A 22,650-nucleotide genomic window follows, 5' to 3' on the forward strand; every position below is an offset into this window, starting at 1 on the left:
AACTCACAGTTCCCTAACATCCCAGGATGCTTTGCACCTCCCCCGCAATCCGCCCCCACTCCTCTTTGCAGGGTGGGTGAGCTAGCCTTGACTCAAGCTGCCCGCTCCATCCAAGCAGGGAGGCGTTCTCTAGCACCCCCCAACTTCTGGCCTGGGCCACTGCAAGCACATGGCTGCATTTCCAGAATCAAAAGCAAATGTCTGTTTACTTGCTTATTGGTTCAATCTAGGCAGCTTAGACTAACTTGCAAAGATTGAATTGATTCAGCCTCGGGCTTTTTGACTGTCTGTACTTAGTAGGCCTGTGTGAATAGGGAAGTAGTCGATTCAGATTCGGATGATTCAGAGGATAGCGTTTCGATTCGGAGATTTGGATCACTGTCCTGAATTGATTTGGCCGAATCAGCTTCGGAAGATTCGGTGCTGACACGTGGAGCCGCCCCAGCCTCAGACAGTGCAGCTGCCATGCAGGTGCCAGGCAGAAGAGCGATCCCAGCTACCCCACACTGCCCTGCACTGTGTGGGGGCACTCTGCCATGAGCCCTCAGAGGCTCCAATTGCTGCTGCCAGCGCCAGTGAGTGCAGGTCTTTTTTTTTTTTTTAAGTTTTATTTTTAATTGCCGGGAAGCTGGGGCCAGCGGAAGGAGGGGGGAGATCAGGGAGTGGGGGCTGTAGGAGGGGGACCCACATGGCCCCAGAGCCCCCATAGCCGCTGCTACATCTGGTAAGTGTGGGGCTTTTTTTTTTTTCCAGTGCCAGAACGCTGGGCTGGGCGGGGGATGGTACTGGCCAGGGCAGCCATGGGGGCTTCTCCCGTGGCTCCTTCGGCTGTGCCTGCCTCTGCCCTGGTGGGGGGAGCCACAGGGGCTATGCCCTGCTGCCGCTTGCCCAGTTGATGCGGAAGGGGGGAGGTGCAATGCAGGCATGGCTCGTTCTAGCCGGCAGGGCATAGCCCACGCTCCCAGCGCTGCTGCGCCCACATCAGCATTGGAAATGGGGGCTCAGCTTTGCCGTTGCTTGCCAGCCGGCAACCACACGGCACGGGTGCGGCAGCACTGGAAGCAGGGGCTGTGGCTTGCTGCCATTTGCCCTCTTCCGCCTGGAGTGTCTCACCTGCATCCCGCCCCTGCCCGCCCAGGCTGAGCAAGCGGCAACAGGGCACAGCCCACGCTCCCACACCCCAAGTAACATGGAGTTACCTCCTCCCCAAGTAACATGCCCCCCACCATCCTGGCTGGGCAGCTTGTCCCAGCCCCAGCCACAATCCTTCCCTCCCCCACACCCCTTCCCTTTCCCCTCCCCGAGCCCCAACAGACTTACTAGCTGGAGTCACCTGTCAGCTGCCTATTTAGTCTATGGCCAAATCTCTGAATCAGCCGAATCTTTTCCAAAGCTTTTCCGAATAGATTCAGAGCTTTTAATTGGTCTCCCGATTTCGATTTGGATTAGGAGATTCACTCCCCAAATTAGGCTGAATCTCCTCCAATTCAAATCAGCTACCAAAGCTTCACACAGCCCTAGTACTTAGCCCTAATGTTTTGGAGGAACAGGAATGGGCAGAGAAATATGTGGCAGGTCTATGCTTCAGAGAGATTTCCTTGGATTCACTCCCTTGAAAACTGGGATTAGGATCTCCAAGCTGAAAATCACCCTCAGCAGTTTGACAATAGCCTTTAGTCTGTGAACAAGGCAAAAACTTCAAGTGGCTTTGAAACTGGTTATGTAACTAGAGTGCATGTACCTCTGGATATAACACCCAGATTCCATAAATTTAGGCTTGGATTTGCTCCTCTGCCAAAGAGGCACCCTACTGTGTCCTAGCAGAGTTCCCCTTAATAAGGGAATTAAGCTGTTTAGTTTATCCTTACCCAAAACACGTATTAGTCAAGGGCATCCCCGTAAGGAGTCATAGACAGTGGGCCTGATCTACTTCCCACTGATGTCAATATGAAGCTTTCCAATTTTCCACCAACTTTAATGAGAGTGGGATCTGGTGCAGTTTACACAGCCAAAGACCTGATCCTGAGGTAATCAAGTTATATGTTGGTCAGACAACCTGATGACTTCATATAAGGCAGAAATGTATTATTAGTTTCATCAGAAAATACAAATATATTACTACATACGAACTAGAATAATTCTAAGTTCTTACCTGTTCTTTTATTTTTGTCCACATAACAATACTTTATTTCATAATCTTTGAATAAGTCATGGATTTCCTGAAAGAGACAAAACATGGCAAAAAGTAACCGATCAAACCAAAAGTGAAATTCAACTTAAATTTTTAGTTCTGTTACACGTTAGTGTTTCTGATAACAAGTAATTAAATGTTTGTTTTAAAAAGGTGCAAGTCATAACACTACATCACTGTTTTATCCCAGACTAAGACTCAAGTCCAATAAACCATTCTCCCTATTTAATTGTAAGGATACAATGTGGCACAAAAGAATAATAGGTTGACTAGCCCTTTATAAAGATAGATTGCATAGCAGCTAAAGAAAAATCATTCAAAAAAGCATTCCTGAGAGATTTCAGGAAAGCCCAGTTCCAGTGAACTCTCTGTTCTGTGAAATTCTAGCACAATATAAGGAGAATGTACAACCTCTAAGAAGCATAAATAGCATAATAAGAGCTGTATGGATAACACCATACCAATTGCCTATAATAAACCATAGTGTTAACCATAAGAGTCCCTATTGGAGTGTATTGTATCATATTATTTCGAACAATTCCTCAGTCATATGTTCCAACATAATGTCATTCCACAGTGGTGGGAGGCCTATAATGTAATGTAGTGAAAGCACCTAACTTCTTAAGTTAATTTATAACTGGACTTTCACTTTTCTGGTAACAAATATACGATGTATAACTGATCATCCACTGTAAAAGTCCTATATCAACAGCTGTGCACGGGTTCCCAACTGTACTGCATACTGCCACCTCCTCTACTCTTGAGCAGAATGGGAAAGATGCAGTTACTACCCTATCTTGGGTGGTAAAGTCATAGTAAAGGTGCATCTTTGGTTCCATACTAAAAAAGAAAACATACCTGCCAGAAGTACGTATCACAAAAAATCCACTATTCAGTGTCCCTTCAACTGTAAAAAAATGAAGAGCAGACCAGCCTACTACCCAGAGATCAGGGAAGAAGCATGGATATTATTGAATCTTTTTGTCAAGTATATCCTCTAGGATTAGAATGAAACTCCTTTCAATTGAGTGAAATAAACAACATGTTCCTTTGCCAGATGGTTCTATGTTACATGATTTTAGCAGTGCAGCGCATACTCTCTCATCTTGCCAATTTGCTAATTCAATACATATAGCTATGAGGTTAATGGGGTTGATCTGAACAGGATCAGGTGTATCCTTTTAGTTAAATGGAATACCTGTCTCTCATTTCACTGGTTAACAGCTGTCAAATGCTACATTAATAAAATATGACACTGCTCCTCATCTGTACTAAGACGTGACATGAATGTAATTTCTGAATAAAAAACTGTGCTGAATCCTTGGACCAGTCTTTGACTTGAATGTGGACCAAAAGAGGATGTTGTGCTCATGAAGGATATGATGACAACTAGTTAACTCTCATTCATGACAGCCAGCTGGAGAGAGGATGCTTTCTTTGCAATTCTGAACCCACAAATATTTCAGAATCCAAGGTACGTATCAAGTATCTCACTTACACAATGTGGCCAATTTTACCTCATTAGATCTTCAAGAAAGAAGTTAAGATTTACTGAAGTTTTACTTCGGGATTAGGTAATGGTAAAATACTAGTGCAAATGCCTATTAATATTATTTCCTGAAAAACATTTGCAAACCAAATGCTCACTGGGAAATAATCTGTCATTTTGCTGAAATTATAATTGAGAAGGAAAATGGAATTTGATAAATGCATCTGCCTGGGACAGTCACTAGTATGGACCTACCTAAATCATGGCAAGATGAAGGCAACTTTGCAAACTGCTTGCAGTGTACAGAGCCGATTTCATGGTCTTTTCACAGAGAGGCCCCCCTCACCACTGCTTGGCCAAGGGCCCCCTCTGGCCCTGCCTCTTACTACTGATTGGCTGAGAGGCCAATCACTCATCTTCAGACTGCAGCATTGCACCTGGGTTCTTAAAAGACGGTGTTAAAACCCTTCCGCATTCCTAACTGGCACCTTCAATGAGTCTACATCACTAGTTCAGCCTCTCAGTAGCTCTCTCTCAAACCACGTGCTCTATGGCTGCAGGGATTGTTGCGCTTTCTTTGTATTCCAGTAAACTCTAATTTTTGGGGGGCACTTCCACACAAAATTCCAGGAAACACCATTTTTCACAGTGATTACAGAAACCATCATTTTCAGTTTCCATGAAAATTGTGAAACTGTGATATAAGTAGATCTGTAGTCATTAGACCCTACAAAAAGCAAGTTGACATACGATTATTTTAAAAGAAATAGTACTTTTAAAAAAGTAAAATAATTTGAAAGTAGGTTGTCATTTTTATTTCTTTAATTTCCAATAATCCCGTGGAACCTTAAGGTCAACAATCTTCCCTACATGATGCACTCCATATCACTAACACTAAATTATTGTAGGGCTGCTGACAAGTTGCTAATGGCAATGATTTATTTTAGTTAAAACATTTAAGAGCTAAAGTATTTTCCTGGGGAAAAGGTACAAATTATTAAGTATATTTGACTCTACAAACAAATGCAAGAAACAAAGAAAAAAAATACAACCTTTCAGCCCTGGTACTGCTTGCTTTTTTTTTTTTTTTTTAAAGTAATGTATGTTTTTCCTCTTTAAACTAGGTGTGTCAGGGGATGGGTGTGCAGATGGGAATGTAAGCCATGGGACAGCCAAGCAGCAAGGACGTAGAGAGGGCAGTCAGGGAGGTGTTGAGAGGCTGGAACAATACTGGGGTGGCAGGGAACTGGGGGGTACCAATGGGGGACTTAACTGTCTATACATAAATGCTAGATGTATGGGGAATAAGCAGGAGGAACTGGCACTGGAGACCTGGTGGGGCGGTATGCATGACTGGGCTGTATGCATAGAGGGCTACAGGCTGCACAGAATGGACTGGGTAGGTAAGAAGGGAGGAGGTGTAACTCTCCATGGTAAAGGAGCGGTAATGCCTCCTTAGAGACCCAAACTGGTACAAGAGAAGGGCAACTCAAGACCCTGTGGGTCAAGATACAAGGCGAGGGTGGGGGGGAAAACAAAGAGAAGGGGACTTGATGGTAGGTGTCTACTACAGACCACTACACCAGGAAAAGAAGCTGGATCTGGAATGAATTTTCCAGAGAACTGATGGAACCTGCATATTTAAGGGATTTGGTTGTTATGGATGACCTCAATTACCCTGACATCTCGTGGGAGGAGCACTTGGCTAGATCTGACTGGTCACGTAGGTTCTGACCTGCATGGAACTTTATTTAGTACAGGAGGTGAACAGACCGACCACTGGGAAGGTTTTGTTGGATTTGGTTCTAGCCAAAGCGGATGACCTGGTGGGAGAGCTGAGGATTGAGGGTAATCTGGGAGACAGTGATCATGAGATGATAGAATTCACTATTCAATGTAGGGCGGGGAAGTCAGCCATGAGGGCAGAGGCTCTTGACTTCAGGAAGGATGATTTCAATGAGCTTAGGAAAAAAGTGGGAGAGACCCTATGGGAAAAGGGACTGGAGGGGAAGGGAGTTCAGGAAGGGTGATCGTTCCTCAACGGAGTGATCCTCAGAATGGAGAAAAGGTCCATTCTTGTATGCAGGAAAAGCGGAAAAGGGGCCAGGAAGCCCTCTTGGCCTACCAGAGGAGTCAAGGAGTGCTTAAAAAAGAAAAGGGAGGATTACGGACAGTGGAAACAAGGGGTAGTCACCAAAGAGAAATACACAAGCATAGCCTGCATTTGTAGAGAAATGATAAGGCAGGCAAGGGCAGCGACCAAGATCAGGTTGGCGACTGAAAACAAGGACAATAAGAAGTCCTTCTTTAGATATATAAGGAGCAGGAGGAAGACCAAGGGAAATGCGGAGCCTTTGCACAATGGGACGGAACAGATGATAACAGACAGTCAGGAGAAAGCTGAACTCTTTACTGAATAATTTGTGTTGGTGTTCCTGCATACAAATGGTGGTGGTTGCCCTTGTGGTCAGATACTGGATGGATGCCGGGGGAGAGGGGGCGATTGACAACTAATGGTCAGTGTCAAACTGGTATGGGAACACTTAGAGCAGCTGAATATCTTCAAGTCAGCAGGACCAGATAGGCTACACCCAAGAGTAGTGAGGGCACTGGCAGGAGTCATTGTGGGACCATTGGCAAAGGTATTTGAAGACTTGTGGTGGTTGAGAAAGGTCCCATAAGACTGGAAAAGGGCCAGTGTGGTGCCAGTCTTTAAGGTGAAGAGGGAAGATCCAGGAAACTATAGCCCAGTCAGTTTGACCTTGATACCAGGTAAAATTTTGGAAAAAATTATCAAGTCCATTAGTGAGAGACTGGCAGAAGGCATGATGCTGAAGGATAGCTAACATGGTTTTGTTGTGGGCAAGTCATGTCTGACCAACCTCTTCTCCTTCTATGATCAAGTAAAGAACCGGTTAGACGTGGGAGACGCGGTTGATGTCATATACTTGGATTTTAAGAAGGCCTTCAATATGGTCTCCAATGGCACTCTTATAAAAAAAAACCTGGAGGATTGAGGACTGGCAGAGTCCACAGTCAGGTGGGATGGGAACTGGCTAAGGGGTCGAACCCAGAGAGTGTTAGTGGACACTGTATCATCTTGGTGGGAGGGGGGCACTGGGATCCTGCAGATTTCAGTTCTTGGCCCCTTGCTGTTGAACATCTTTATCAATGATTTAGATGAGGACATGGAAAGCATGCTGGCCAAGTTTGCAGACGATATGAAGTTAAGGGGAAAAGCGGTCACATTAAGGGATAGGAACAAGATGCAGTTCAATAAGGATAAATGCAGAGTGCTTCATCTGGGGAGAAGCAACTAGTGACCTGAATATGGGTTAGGAGGAAATGTCCTTGCCAACACGATGGCTGGTTAAGGTTGATCACAGGATGAACATGAGCTACCAGCGCAACGCTGTAGTCAACAGAGCTAATAACATACTCGGATGCATAAGCTGATACACTGCAAGCAGGGCTAAGAAAATGCCTCTACCTGGCACTGGCGAGACCCCAGCTGGAGTACTGTGTCCAGTTTTGGGCGCTGCACTTCAAAAAAGGTGTGGAGAATCTTGAAAGGGTCCACAGGACCACAAGAATGATTAAGGGCTTGGAGGACAAACCTTATGAGGAAAGACTAAGGGATCTGGGACTCTTCAGCCTGGGGAAGAGAAGACTGAGGGGGACTTGGTATGTAAGGGGTGAATACCAGGAGCTAGGAGAAAAACTGTTCACTAGGGTGTCCCAGGGGAGGACAAGAAGCTATGACCATAAACTGTTAGCGGATGGCTTCAGGTTGGATGCAAGGAAGAACTTCTCTATGGTAAAGGTGACCAGAATCTGAAATAGACTTCCCAAGGAGGTGGTGCAGTCCCCAGCCTTGGAAGTCTTCAAGTGTTCATTGGATTGTACATATTTTTTAGCAGGAGTTAGAGGTGCACCAATATATCGGTCTGATCAATATTGCATTGGCACTGATATAAACAAAATTGTCTGCATTAGAAATTGGCCTGATTTGGCTGATAAATGGCCTGTGCAGCGGGAGTGCAGCATGTAGGCGGTGAGGAGCACAGTCCGGCAGCTTGGGTAGCTGTGTGAGGCTGGTAAGTCTGTTGTGGTGGATGGGGAGGGTGGAGAGAAGGTGTGTGGTGGAGCAGATAAAGGCTCCTGCAGTGAGGGAGGAGTGGGGCTGGGGCTGGGACTAGGGCAAGTGCTGCCCTGCCAGGGTGGGGGGCGCAGGATGGAGCCGTGGCTCATCCAGGGATACAGGGGGGGGGGGAGGCTTCTGCTGCTGCATGCCACTTGTCCGGGAGACACTCGTCCAGTGGCTCCCACCGCTGTTCCCACTTGTCCAGGAGGGCATGGGGGGGGTGCATGTGCCCCCCGGATCTGTACGGACTGGGCCAGGCCACCCCACCCCTGCCCCGCCAATACCTTCCCCCATGCCCTCCCAGACAAGTGGTAGGAGCAGCAGCGGGAGCCATTGGACAAGTGGGCAAGTGCCAGGTGAGCTGCTGGACAAGCAACATGCAGCTAGAGCCGACCCCGCAGTGCTCCCGGAACAAGCTGCAGCTCTGTCCCACATCCCTGCACCCCTGGCTGAGCAGTGCTTGCCCCAGCCCCAGCCTCTGCCCCTGCCCCAACCCCAGCCCCACTCCTCCCTCACTGTGGGGGCCTTGATCTACCCCCTCACACCCTTTCCCTCCCCCCATCCCCTTCCACCACAACAAATTTACCAGCCTCTCACAGCTCTCCAAGCTTCCAGGCTGGTATTGGAAATCAGATGAGTATCAGCCGATGTGCCTCCTTAAAAATCGGCTATTGGTATTGGCCCCAAAAATCTCTATTGGTGCACCCCTAGCATGAGTGTCATTTAAATAAAGAAAACTTGGGCAATTTACAAAGTTAAAAACTCATCATGTTGGCTTTTAAATTAATTTAAAAATCTGAATTAGAAAGTTTTCAGATTAAACTGTTGTAAATATCTATGTTAGACTATTAATACTACTTTTTTAATTTCAAACTTATGTGATCTCAGAACTTGAGTCCCATTTTCAAAGGTGACTTAGGGGATTTTAAAATTTTATCCTAAGTGTCTTTTAGTCTTTTTTTTTGGTCTCTTTTAATATTTGATATTCTAAGGAGCTCATATAAAAATCTGTCAGTGGAAACAATGAGTGCAGTGTGTTCACCATTCCAACCCAGGCTTTCAGGGATACACCTACATGTGCTATTTACACAAAGCTGAATATAGTCAGCCAATATCTGGGGCCTTGTGGAATTGTTTACTTAAGGAAGAGAAAGACTGTACTTGTCCAGCATATTCTCTGGTACAATACTGTTAATTTACCAACAATGCAAACATGGTCCAGAAACAAAGCAGCAGCAACTTTTTTTGTTCCCTCCTTCTAGGCCCTCTAATCAGTTTTGTGGCCAAGGAGTTCCAATTCTCTCCCAGGGCTATGTTGGCCACACTCTCTCCTTGTTCATTAAATTTTCCTCTTCTCTCACACTAACTATCCTTTAGCCTCCAAGGCCAGATAAAAACCTCATTCTCCCCAGGTTAGATCTTGTTTCAATATAGCCATGCAGCCTTGTGACTTTCCATTTCCATTTTCTCTCTTATTTTTGAGTGAATGGACCCAACTCACTTAACAATATGGTTGACCATTACAATGATATACAATTATAATAGAATACTTAAGGGTACATACCCAGAAACATCATAAGGGCAATGCATATTTCCATACCAAGACACAGCAGCCATGGCTACTACTGATGCACTTAATTATGCTATTCCTGATAACAAAAATTGTATAAACAATTCTAACATTGCTTGGCATGAACTTTAGAGTAAGAGGTCTGAAGAAGTTTCCGACAGCAGCACTGTTAATGAGAACACTCCTAGGAGCACACTATAGCTGGCATCTGGAAACATCCATAATGCCCCCCAGCACGTATATACTGACACACAACTTATGCTTATAGCCAGGATGACACCACCGTCCGTCTGTATTCTGTTCCTGACTAACGCAAGGATGATGTGCATGGTAAGGGGAGAGGACAGCTGTATGGAAGAGTTTTTAGTTTGTTCATAGTAACAGCAGAGTCACATAAATATATGGACTATGCCAGCAGCTCTGAACTAAACATCTTGGGATGGAAATGCAACCAGAAAACTAATGATACTTAGTTCCCATATATCCCTTTAAATCTTCAAAGCCCTGAACAAATACTGGCTAGTTAATCTACAGGGCATTTGCCTAATTAAAGTTCAAACTAGAAAATAACTTGCTGGTAGTCTAAAATCAGCACTGAAAAGAAAAAACAAAGTCTATAAAAAGGGATTTTAAGAGCACTATAAAAAGTTAGATGTTATTTGAGAAGTGGAAAATCTCTTATTTTCCCATATAGCAAAAATGGTCTGGAGCTCTTGAGATTCTTCAGCTCTTAGGACATGTCTACAGTGGCAAACAGCCATGCTCGGAAAGTATGGCAAATCCATTCCACACATGCCAAAGGAAGGATGCAGGGATGCCTTAGCGTGGAGCAGCAATCCATGCCATAAGCAATCTGACTTGTGCTTAATGGTGTGCCCTCACACTGCCCTGTGGGTTTACATAAATTCCTTTTGAGGGTTAGTGCAAGCTGGAAGGATGTGCTGTGCTTCACTGCAGTTCCTTAGCACAGTTCTTTGGCAAACATGGACATGCTTTTATACCAGGGATGGGCAAGCTGTGGCCCGCCAAGCCATTCTATCTGGCCTGCGGGACCCCTAAAAAAATTAGAAAATTAATATTAATCTGCCCTGGGCTGCCTGTCATGTGGCCCTCGATGGCTTGCCAAAACTCAGTAAGCGGCCCTCTGCCCAAAATAATTGCCCGCCCCTGCTTTATACCCAGGTAATCCCGCCTGATCTTAAGTGGAAAGACTATGCTTGTTTGCTTGTTGTTCCTTTTTCACCACGTGTTGCCATTCTGAGATCTGCACATTCTCATTCCAGGGAAATCCCTGGCTGTATTAATTTAAGAGAAAAAAACCTTTTAATTTAAGAGAAAAAAAAAATAGACAATGCTTTGCATTGACACAACCATTTTTTCTACAGTACCAGTATAAGTCATGCTATTATTTTTTTACATACAAGAATCTTCTTTAATCCTAAGGAATTAATACATAAACATATGCATTTAAAACCTAAGCACTATCTATAAATGGTATTTTTTCTACTGTGATCTACCAATCACACTGAAGTAGAAGACTCTGACAGACATTACACTTAAGACATGATTAAATGGTAGTAACCTTAAGTAGTAACCTGGCCACACATTCAGTCAATTAACAGTGTGATAAAGCCAGGAATAAGCCACAAAGTTAGTATGCAACATATGTGTAACAACTTTGTGGCTGGTTCTTATCATGCCTTTAAGTGAATGTGTGGCCAGTGCTTAGCCTCTGGAGTACACAGGAGCCTTTCAAGACTCCCATGTGTTCCAGAAGCTGGGAGGCCCCTTGGCTCCCAGCCACGGAGTTCACCCTGTGATTCTGCAGCTGGTAGCCAGACTTAACCCCATGCCTTTACTTTAACATCTGTTAGGGGCCACAGTGTCATTGTTACCTTTAAATAGTGCATTCAATTATGTTTTTCTGCCAAAAAAAATTAAACAATTGTAAAGATGTCTGTCAGGGTTCTATAGCAATGAACTTAATGAAGTTTCCAATACAAACACTGTTTATAGTGGTCCATAACTTGGCCCTTAAGTGGCTGAAAGTTTAAACTTCACATACATGCTCTTGATATGGAAGTAAATTTTGTTTCTAAATTAACTGGACAATACAATGTATTCTGGCTAGTCAAGAAGTTTGAAATAATTTCCTAACTAGACAAGACTTTGTTTTATATTTGTGCAAGCAGAGCAGAAAGGTGGAAGACGTCCAAGAAAAGACTTCCAAGTTTATAGACAATACATCCGGATACACAAAAAGAAAAAGGCATCAAGATTCAAAGGTTTTGGACCACTTAAATGACATTATCAACAAAGTTCAATGTACATATCAAGTAAGACAGTTTTGAAAAAGGAGCCAAGAGAAGGAATGTGGAATGCTGCTGAACAGGAAAAATATCTATCAGTTATTGTGGAAAAACAGAGACGATGTTTTACAGTGTAAAAAAATGAGCATGTAGCACCGGATTGTACCAAGAGGCATAGATAACAAAGGAAAAAGAATGGTGCTATTTCAGCAATTTCCTGTCAACCAATGGCTAAGTTTCAGGTTTGCAAACCTGCCAAGTAATACCTAGTTAAAGGAATAAATATTATATAACAAGGAGGGTTTACGACTAACAACTAAAAGCCTCAGCTGGAACTCGGCTGCAGTGTTACTAAGTAAAGCATAAACCCAAAGACTGTTCCCCACTTTGGAGAACTGGCAATTTTTCTTTCTTTACTGCTTCAGCTGAAATTCTCATATGAGCAAGGACTCCAAAATCAGGTGCACAGCAGGGAGATGTAATAGTAGGGTCTTCAGCTACTTCAGATACTGTCTAGCATTAGTGGTCATTCTGAGAAGGGTCCTAAGAGTTTTAGTCATACCATTCCCTCTTTGTTTGCAGGAACAACCACAATCCATGCAGCTAAAAAAGAAAGAGAAGTCTGGAATTCTTGGCCATAACCTGCCCTTAGGCTACATAAGAACGGTGCACACTGACTCTTCCTTTTTTGGCTATTGATAATCACATCTGCAACATGATTAAACAGCCCAAGCAGCAACTGTCCTGTGGACTGTCTCTCAGAATGGAACTACCTTTTTTAGATGCAACAGCAATAGCCTACCAAGGACTGGCCTGTCTAGGGAATGAAAACATTTTCCTCTGATCTTGCAAAGATGGATCAGCATGCTGATAAGAAAAATTGTAGGGGACTGGACATTTAAATCATCACAGTATACCCATAAGCACACAACTAGATGGAAGATTAAAAAAGATACAGAAGGGAGAGAATATGTGGGAGTTTTGCTTCAATATCTAGAGAGAAGGCAGGGTAGAGGTGTATCTTATAAACTTACTGAATCAGAGATGTATAATCTTTCACGAACAGTTCATCAGACCTGTTTTTCATTAAAACTAGAGAGACACCAATATATCGGTGCCATATCAGATTGGCACCAATACAAGGAAAATTAACTTATTGGCTTTTTTTGGCCAGTGTAGCCAATCATGTCATCGATAAATACAATATGCCTTCGCATGCACACAGCCCCACACATGCACGTGGCCAGGAATGCAGCTGGGCAGCGTGGAGGGCAGCATCCTGCAGGTAAGTCTGTGGAGGGGAAGGAGCATAGGGGTGGGCAGATCGAGGACCCTACGGTGAGGAAGGGAGTGGGGCTGGGGGCACTGCCTGCCCAGGGCAGTGAATGGGACCTGGGGCTGGGGCAGGGAGTGGGATGGAGCGGCAGGCAGGGTTGGGAGAGGGGGTGGCTCCCTGCCGCAGCACGCACCCTCTGCGGGGGGCGTATGCCCCCTCAGATTTGTGCACAGGGTGAATGAGGGCTGCTTGTTGTGAGCTCAGAGCTCTCCACTCTGCTCCCTCTGCCCTGGGGGCTCCCGCATTGGCCATGCATCCCTTGCCCACCTGGCAGCAGTGGAGGCAGCAAGTTGTGCCTCCCACTGCCAGGCGGGCAGGGGACAAACAGCCGACACACAGCCCCTGGGGTAAAGGCAGCAGGACGGAGAGCCCTGAACCCACAGCTGGCAGCCTGCCTCTGCTCTCATCCCACTCGGCTCCACTCTGGTTAAAAGCATCCCCGCACTTAAAAATGGTGGCGATGGTGTTTGAACTACAGCTCATTTGACAAGCTTTGATTCAAGCACTGCCACCACCATTTTTAAGTGCCGGAATGCTCCCTGCCCCAGCCCAGGGCCCCACTCCATGCCCGAGCCCTGGGTCCCATTCACTGCCTTGGCTGGGCGGCGCCCCCAGCCCCTGCACCTCTCCCTCCTTCACCATGGGGGCCTTGATGTACCCCCCCCACCCACACACACCTTCTCTCCCTCATGTCCCTTCCCTTCCACAGACTTACCTGCAGGGCGCTGCTTTCCACGCTGCCCAGCTGCATTCCTGTAAATTGGTTATCAGATCAGTGCTGCCCGATGTGGCTGATTAATAATCGGCTATTGGTGTTGGCAAAGAAATTCTTTATCGGTACACCCCTAATAAAAACTCATATATCTCTGATTCAGTTAGTCTATAAGGTGCGGTTCTTCCTTGCCTTCTGCCTAACTTCAAACTCAGTGGGGCTAACTACACCTCTCCTCCCATATGTAGAATATAAGAGTGTGATAGGAAGATACAGTCTTTGCTCAAATGATCATGGTATATAAAACGTTTGCAATCAAACAGGAATGAGGACAAAATCATTCCTAAACCTAAAAGGAGGAAAGAAAGGACACAGACAACATCACTCTAAATAGTAACCTGTCCAGGAACGGAAATCAGATTAAATCAGAAATAGAAACTAGTGGAAGGTGCACATATTATGTTAAGTGCTAAAACAAAGTAAAACTCTTACTTGTGTCTGCTTTTAATAGATATTTGACTAGTTTGTCTTTTTTTTTTTTGCATGCCCAAGAAGAACCATTGGATTGGAATGAAAATCGATTCGGTATCTTCTTGTACCTTCCATCTATGGCCTTTGATAAAATGGAAAATCCCATTTGTTAAAATTAAAGATACTCATCTCTAGCTTCAGAAATTAATGTAGGAGAAAAGCTGAAATATACGTGTCTATGTAGCAGTATTAAAATAATCAACTTAGCACAAAAAACCTTGCTTTTGATGGTAAGTGCAACTTATAATTCATGAGTGACTTGATATCTTAGCTGCAAAATCCATATGGGCACATTAAAATTTAACAGCTTCAGTCAGACTCCTAATCTTAGTAACTATAAAGTCATGAGATCCCACTGCAAATTTCAGTAATGACTAACGAGAAAAAAAACCAACAAGCACTTTATTCTAATATCAGTAAGAAAGGATCCTAACTATTATGATAGTGTAACTGAACTGTTGATTTATATCAGCTTTATACACAACTACTTACACTGAAGTTAGAAGGCCCCCCATCAGTATCTCTAATAGGCTAATTAAAAACAAAAAATCAAGGAAATCAGAAGTAAAGCTCACAAAGCAGAAGCACAAAAACAAAACCAAGCAAAAAATCTACTTACCTTATATCACGAATGTTATCTAGCAGAATAAAACCTTGTCTATAAAACAGTTTACAATCCCATTTATATTATGGACATTCCTTCTACAATTAAAAGAATTACATGCATTTTCCAGAGAGTCTGTTTTCCTGTCTCAAAAAAATTGTGGTAGCTTTATCCCAGTTCCAAAAATCCTTCAATCAGTAATGCACACCTGAAGGCATCTGAGTCATTTCCAACATGGTGGGTAGAGAACATACCGCCTGAAACCATGGAACAGAAAGGGATTTCACAAGATCAACTAGTGCTGGGTGTCAACCATGTGGCCTGTGGGCTGAATCCGGCCCACAGAGCTGTTCCATCCAGTCCACAGGGCTTCTGCAAAGCTAGGGAGTTAGGAGGCAGGGTCTATCAACATAGTGCCATTAGCCCTGTGGCCACTTGACCCTCTGCCACCACCACTTGCCCTGTGGAACTGCCATCCAGATCTGGCCCCAGACACAAGGTGATTTTGACACCTCGATTTAATCCAACTCCCTGCATGAAGGCAGAATCAAGTAGATCACTTAGATCAATCCCAACTGATCTTTGTCTAAGCTGTTCTTAAAAATCCCCAATGAACTTCAGTTAAAGCTCTAGTGAATCTAAGCTTATCATATGACTCCTCAGAACTGACTGGACAGGGAGAGTCCTACAGGATAAAGTGAGTATTACTGCAAGAGGCTACTAACCATGAGATAGCTACTACATTTCAAACATAAAGGAGAAGGCAACCACTAAATCAGGGGTGGGCAATAATGTGGGTTGGTGGGCCACTTAAGGAGTTTTGGTGAGTTGTTGCAAGCTGGGGGGGAAAGGAGAAGGAAGGGTGCGGATGTGGCTTGGCACATGAGGCAGGCCGAGGGGCAAATCCTATCTAGGGTCACCAGACAGAGCAGGTGGGCAGGGTCTCCATGGAGACCAGCCCAGGACCACCGCAGGCAGGGCATGCTCGGCCGGGTGGATGGGAAGGGGCCATAGGTGGGCAGGGAGCAGCATCCAGGAGAAGGCCAGGCAGGTGGGGCCAGGATCACAGGGCAGTGACAGTGCGGGACTAGGGCCCAAGGCCAAAAGCAAAGCTGCGACCCACTCCCTGTGTGTCCATTTGATAGGCACTGGTTCAATGAGCAGGGACATTTGGGGAGTGGAATGTGGCTCTCTCTCAGACCTAGCCCCACCCATTCATCCTGCCCACGGCTCCATCCTATCCACTCAGCTGAGCGCATCTTGCCCACACGGGTCCCAGGCCGGTCTCAATGGGAACCCTACCCTCCCACCTGCCCTGGCAGTGGGTACAGGGCAAACAAGCTGGGGTGCCAGGGCAGTGGGCCAGCAGTAGCAGTGGCAGAACCACCTGAATGTGCCACGGCCCAGGCTGCACCCCGTGAGTGGGCAGGGTAGGGCTGCAGGCCCTGCCGTGGGCAGGATAGAATCTCTTGGTGGGCCGCATCTGAACCACAGGCTATTTTTTGCCCAGCCCTGCAATAAATGATCAAGTTCTCCTTTAAACTTCTTTGTGCTGAGGTTTGATATAGCATTGTAAGTCGAGTCATGATAGTGTACTGGCGATCCTCTGATACAACTTTGGCTAGGAAAGATCTTACTGTCACAACTTGGTGAGAAAAGCAAATAGTCAATGAGACTTTTTTCCTGCCTCAAATTGGGGAGCATAACTGCATCACTGTCTTGCCATGATGCTCTGGGATTCTGGTCTCTGCATTTACCCTTTTTTAGGAAGCCATACCCTGACTGCTTTGGTTAGAACATGGTACTCCCCAATGTTGTTACAAGAAGTAAACATTAGCGGAGTGTGCTTTACAAAGAGTGAAGGAGGAAAGGAAGAACATTTCTTTAGAGAACAAGCTTTGTATTACTGCTGCTGCCACATACAAGTACCCCCACATTCCTAATGACAGTAGCTAAGCTAAGCACAGAGATATAAGAAAGACTGTGATTCATGGTATATTCTCACTACATGTCCCCAATAGTCTCTTAGGTCCTCAGTCTGCATACCCTCTCCCCACTAGTTTCCGAGTAGAAAAGATCAACACTGAATGAACTTGGGAAGCCCTGTTAGAGAAACACCTGAATTACAACTGTCGTTTTAAAAATAACTTTCATACAGTTGATGTGGTAGATTTTACAAAAAATATATACTGTTGTACAGAAGAACTGGTTTGATTGACATGGTTGGCTCAACTAGCAAAATGAACAGCTAAACAAATGAATTTCCATCTAATTTTATACTCTTGACAAAATAAATTCTAAACAAAGTGAAAGCATACACACATACCAATAGCTGTTCAGATCAGAGTTTCAGACAGGAGTGCTATATCCAAGCTTATTGAACCATATACTTGACAAGATAAATTTGTCTACATATAAACATGAATGGTGTGTCAAGATGCAAAATTTAGCAGGTCTTTTATACCAAGTTAAAATATGGTGCTGAAGGAATCAGATGAGGACACCCTGGAAATCTTCAAGAGGAGACTGGACAGTCACCTTGCTGGGGTCACCTGACCCCTGGGGCTTGGTGAAGGGAGCTGGACCCGATGATCTTCCGAGGTCCCTTCTAGCCTTACAATCTATGAATGGGAATCTGATGACAAGAGCAGATTCCAGCTTATTGAGCTGGATGGACTGGAGTAAAATGAGTCAAAGCTTGAGAAACATGGCAACTGAAATGATAAAATGAGGTTTTACTTTCAAGGATGATAGGAAGGTAGTGGTTAAAGTGTTCATCATGGACCCTGCTCTGACAACCCTTGTGTCAGTAATGGAACTGCATGTAGAGGGATGAACTGGGCTCACTGGGGTTTTCAAATGAGCTATGAACCCCCAGGCAGCAGAATCTCCAGTGCACAATTCTGATTTTTCATGTTCCTTACTGCTCTAAGCTAACCAGCATTCTCTCGCTAGTTTTGCTCATCAGGTGTTGCAGACTGCATTAGTCTTCTTCCTCCTTGGCACAAGTTCTGGGTTTTCTACAGAAACTTGTTGCCATACATATCTACCAGGAATTCTAATCATGCCATGTTTTATACATAGCCCCCACAGTATCTGGACACTTCCAAGTCTGTGGCTAGATGTTAATAAAAATATATGCAAAAAATTCATACTTAAATGTAGTTTGTAATATTTACATCCACACGATTTTGAATGAAGTTGCAAAATCTCCCTGGCTAAGGTGCGTTTTTCTCCATGAAAAGCTCGTACTTTTTTTCAGCCTCAATCTGAGAAAGTTGTTCTCAGAGAACACTGTCATCATCAGGCAGAACTCAAAGAGTTAAAGGGGAGCTAACATGGGAGAGGAGTGACTTACTGCATGTTAGCTGCTCATGCATCTTCTCTATCTGGTGGTAAGGAGAAGTGAAGCCAGGGTTATTTAGCACTTGTTTCCTTCAGGAGTAACTCCCTGGGTTTAGGTCTTACCGTAAAATAGAGCAGACATAAGGAGCTTGCACTGTGGATTAGGTGATGTGCAGCAAGCTCCCTTCTCCTCTTTTAGCTCAGGACTCAGTTTTAACGCAGTATAATTTGCTCATCTGTCAACAGCCCAAAGAACATGCAAACTAAAAAAAAAATATATCATCTCTTGTTATAGTATCTGATCAATCCAACCTGTAAAGAGTGATGGCCTTCCTACCACACAGATCAGTCTGGTTAATACTGCCTGGGTACTAGATAGAGAAGCTATTCCAGTAGTAAGCCAAGTTGGCAGAATAAGTTTATTCGTTTTTAAGATAATGGTAAATTAAACTTAATGAATTAGGCACCAGGCTTTGGAGCTTTCAGCCATTATAACTGTAACAAGGACCTACTTGATTAGCAGACTTCTGCTCTATGTTATGTCACAGGTGGAGAAAGACCGGGGAGACTCCCGAGCCAATGGAGGGAGCCCCAGAGCCAGAGGCAGGGGGCGGAACGGAGAAAATAAATAAATAAATAAAAAAAACGTACTCACTGCAGGACACGAGGAAGAGCAGGGACAGCTGGAGAAGCTCGCGCGTGGCCTGGACGACGCCTTAAGTCACCTGCGGTTGGTGGGTGACGTCACTCCTAATCGCCGGCCGGCGGCGATAAAAGGGCCGGCGGCGGAGAGGAGCGGGGCTGCCAGGAGGGAGCCTGGCCAGTGGAGTCAGTTGCAGGCGTGGAACGCCGGAGCTGACTGCCAGTGCTCCCCGCGGAGAATTAAAGAAGCCCGGGGATGAGCCGATGCCCAAGGACAGCATGACAGCGGCGGGTGAGCCGGGAGAGAGAGAGGTAAGAGCCTCGGCGGCATGGAGGGGTCAGCGGACCAAGGAAGACCCGGAGAGAGGGCTGCGGTCCGAGGAGGACCCGGAGAGAAGGCTGCGGTCCAGGGAAGACCCGGAGAGAGGGCTATGGGTCAGGGAGGACCCGGAGAGAAGGCTGGGGAAGACCCGGAGAGAGGGTCGCCCTGGGAGATACCTGGCAAGGAGTGGCAGGAGTCAGACATAGAAAGAGAGGGTTACTGAACCGAGCCACGAGCATGTGACCCGGTTGTTAAGCAGAGGAGCAGAGAGACTACTGGCTCCACTAGGAAGACTAATAGGGGCAGGGTTACATCTCTCATTAGACCCATAGAGTTTTAGTTGAGTTTGAAAGGTTCCTTTTGTGTTTCCCTGGGTTAGAAGGGGCAAGGTGTGTGACAGCAGGGAGTAGGAACGAGGGGTGAGCTTGTTATTTGAGTATCTGGGGAATTATTCGAGCACCCACAGAAACAGTCAAGATCCGCCGGGCTGGGTAAGGGCGAGGTGCAGGGGAGGAGGAGCCTCGCAGAAGACATCTATGACGTAGGTGCCCGACAAGGGTAACTGCGCTACACGAAGCCCCACCCACTGAAAGATCCAAGTCGTGGCAGGCGAGAAAAGGGCAGACTGCAGCGCATGGAAAGACCTCCCAGAAGACCACCTGCGACGGCAAGCCGAGTACCGGTGAGCACTCGGAGCAAGGAAGCCCGAGGCAAGATGTATGAGGCCCGGCGGCTACATTATGGTTATTCATGCCATAACTGGAGCTGAAATATTTCTATATCTATGAAAAATGTCAATGTTTGCATTTTGGTTGGATTTTTCTTCAAGAGTTTGAGTTCTAGCCAAAAAATGAAAAGCCCCAAAACTGAAAAAATTGGAGGTTTTGGCCTTGTTTTAACATTTTGTTTTCAGACAAAAGAGGAGTTTTTCATCAAAAATATTTGAATGACTTTTTGGTCCAATTCTACTTGTGAAAATAATGGGTAATGACAATTCTTATGCATAAAATGACTAATAAAGCTGAACAGTTAGGTTCTAAAATATTGCTTTGGAGGCCTAATGGTTTGCTGTATTTTCAATGGTGTTCATTTTTTCCTGGTACAACACTGAATGGGCTATGATTCCAGTAGACTTCTGCTAAGACTACAAGCCATTTCTACAGTAAAGATGACACCCACGCACAGTGGTTACCAAAGGCAGTAATTTGATTACAAACAATTAGTCTCAAAGTAACTTGTAAAAGGACAGGCTAGATTGACATGCTACAATATTGACATGACCTATCACGAACATCAATGCCTACACTCCAGAACAATACTGGGACAGGAAATACTCCTCTTTCCATAAAGTCCCAACTCTTCCTTTTCATGTCAATGCTAGTAGCATTAAAAAATTAAAATTATACTTCTTCCAATTGTTTTCCAGGATCACCAGCCTCAAACAAAGTATACTTGCTGTTGCTCTAACATGCTTATCAAGGGTAGAAAACTGCTATGTAAAAGTGGATCAAAATCTTTAGGTACAGCATCAACTCAATTCTGTCAGGACCAAATAGTTTTAATCCTGATCTACAGGCCAAATTCAGAAAGCCAGAACTATATAATGGCTTTGATCTACATAAGATTTTCTTCAATAATAATGGAAGATTTCTACAAAATTTGAGGGAAGAATGCTGGTCCTCACCTAGTAAACTTACTAGGTAGGAGAGTTGCCTTTAACTGCCGTAGAAAAGGAACTGTGCCTTTTGTCTCTTTGTATATCCAGATACCTGATATTTACACACAATCATAATGTTCCAGCAGATTAGGCAAGCAGCTTTACAACTAAATTATTTAAAAAACTGGCTCTTAAAGTGATCATTAGATTTAAGCATTAACCTGCTGTTGCCATGAAACGTTGTAATTCACATTTCAGAGCTCATACTCCAGGACATCTGCAGATCGAGACCGATTACTCTTCATTGGTTTTATTCTATTTACATATAAAACATTTTTAACCAGAGGCAAAAGAACTAGAGCAGGGGTTGGCAACCCCTGGCATGCGTGCCAAAGCATGGCACATGAAAGCATTTTGCCTGGCATGTGTGCCTTGGGGTGGACAGTGGGGAAGGGGCCCGGGCCATGCTGCCGAAACAAGTAACAGGCTCCTCATGGCTCCCCTGCCATCTGACCCTGGCACGCTAACATCTTCCAAGCAGAGGATGCGAGTGTTTTTGGCACTCTGCCCAAAAACGTCGCCGAGCCCTGAACTCAAAACTGTTTAGAAAGTCTTAAATGGAAGTCTGCATTAGGCAAAACCTTTTGCATTGATGATTAAGTGAATGCCACTCGATCAACTGGCACTTTATGTTGGCTATTAGCTTGGTTTAAAAATACAGAGGCTTTGTTTCTAAAATATATTTTAATTTGTATATTCTCCACATGCCCTCCTCTGATACTGTAAATTATGTTCATTTTGAAGTCAATTTTTAGAGATGCACTGGTTTTTCACGGTGAGGATTCACAGCATCATCTAAATTAGTGGTTCGCAACCATTTTTGTACCAGGACCCATTTGTAAATACCAATGGCCAGCTCCAGCCCAGTGCCCCCCACTCCCAACCCACTGTCCCTTGCCCCTGGCCCCAGCCCCCCAGTGTGTGGGGCAGGGGTTGGGTGTGACATATGGGGGGAGGGGCGGGGGGCTCCAAGCAGCCCCCACAGCTCTGCCAGCCTGCAAGGGAAAAGCCCACATTTTTCTCCTTTAAAGGAGAATCCATCTTTACAGTTTGTTCGTGACCCTTTCATATAACTCTTGTGACCCGTGAGTTGAGAAACGCTGATCTAAATCATAACATTGGATGGCGTGCTGATTATGTTAAACTCAGGACGAGCACAGACCGGCTTCCTCAGCCTCACGAAGGGCATCTGTGCCTGAAAGCTTAAAGAGTTTTCCCAGCTATCTATGTCGATCTGATAAAACATATCGGACTGACCCAAAGAACCTCGTCTGCCCAGGTTTTGGTTTCGGAAGCAGAAGCAGAGGGGGCAGCAGGGACCGCCAATAACCGGCATCCTTTTTTCCTCTTCAGAGGATGGCTTAATTAGTACCTTGTTAACCAGACTCAATTTCTCAAAACCTCCCCCAATAAGCAGGGCGACAATGACCCTAAGGGCCCCCTGGTATAGCTGTAACTTTATGCCTCAGTGGCTGCCTCAGTGGATCCTTTATCCATCAGGGGATCCTTTATGCCTCAGTGGCCACATGAGTGGACCCCCTTTACCCCTCAGTGGCTGCGCCAGTGGATCCTTTATGCCTCAGTGGCCACATCAGTGGATCCTTTATGCCTCAGTGGATCCTTTATGCCCCAGTGGCCACATCACTGGATCCCCTTTATCCCTCAGTGGCTGCTGCTTCTAGGACAGCGGTTCCCAAACCACGGATGGACGGATGGAGAGATGGGGTCTCGCAGACCC

The 22,650-nt window shown here is 45.1% G+C and overlaps 1 protein-coding gene across 1 annotated transcript in view; it reads right to left on the reverse strand.

Moving 5' to 3' along the window:
- The window catches only part of RAVER2 (ribonucleoprotein, PTB binding 2), a 69,551-nt gene that overhangs the window by 45,546 nt on the left and 1,355 nt on the right, over window positions 1–22,650 (reverse strand). Inside the window, exon 3 of the mRNA XM_025212534.1 lies at window positions 2,153–2,219. Within this exon, the coding sequence (XP_025068319.1) occupies window positions 2,153–2,219 (67 nt within the window). The remainder of the gene's footprint in view (window positions 1–2,152; window positions 2,220–22,650) is intronic.

This window comes from Alligator sinensis, unplaced genomic scaffold (genome assembly GCF_000455745.1).
Source record: "Alligator sinensis unplaced genomic scaffold, ASM45574v1 scaffold982_1, whole genome shotgun sequence".
Lineage (NCBI taxonomy): Eukaryota > Metazoa > Chordata > Crocodylia > Alligatoridae > Alligator > Alligator sinensis.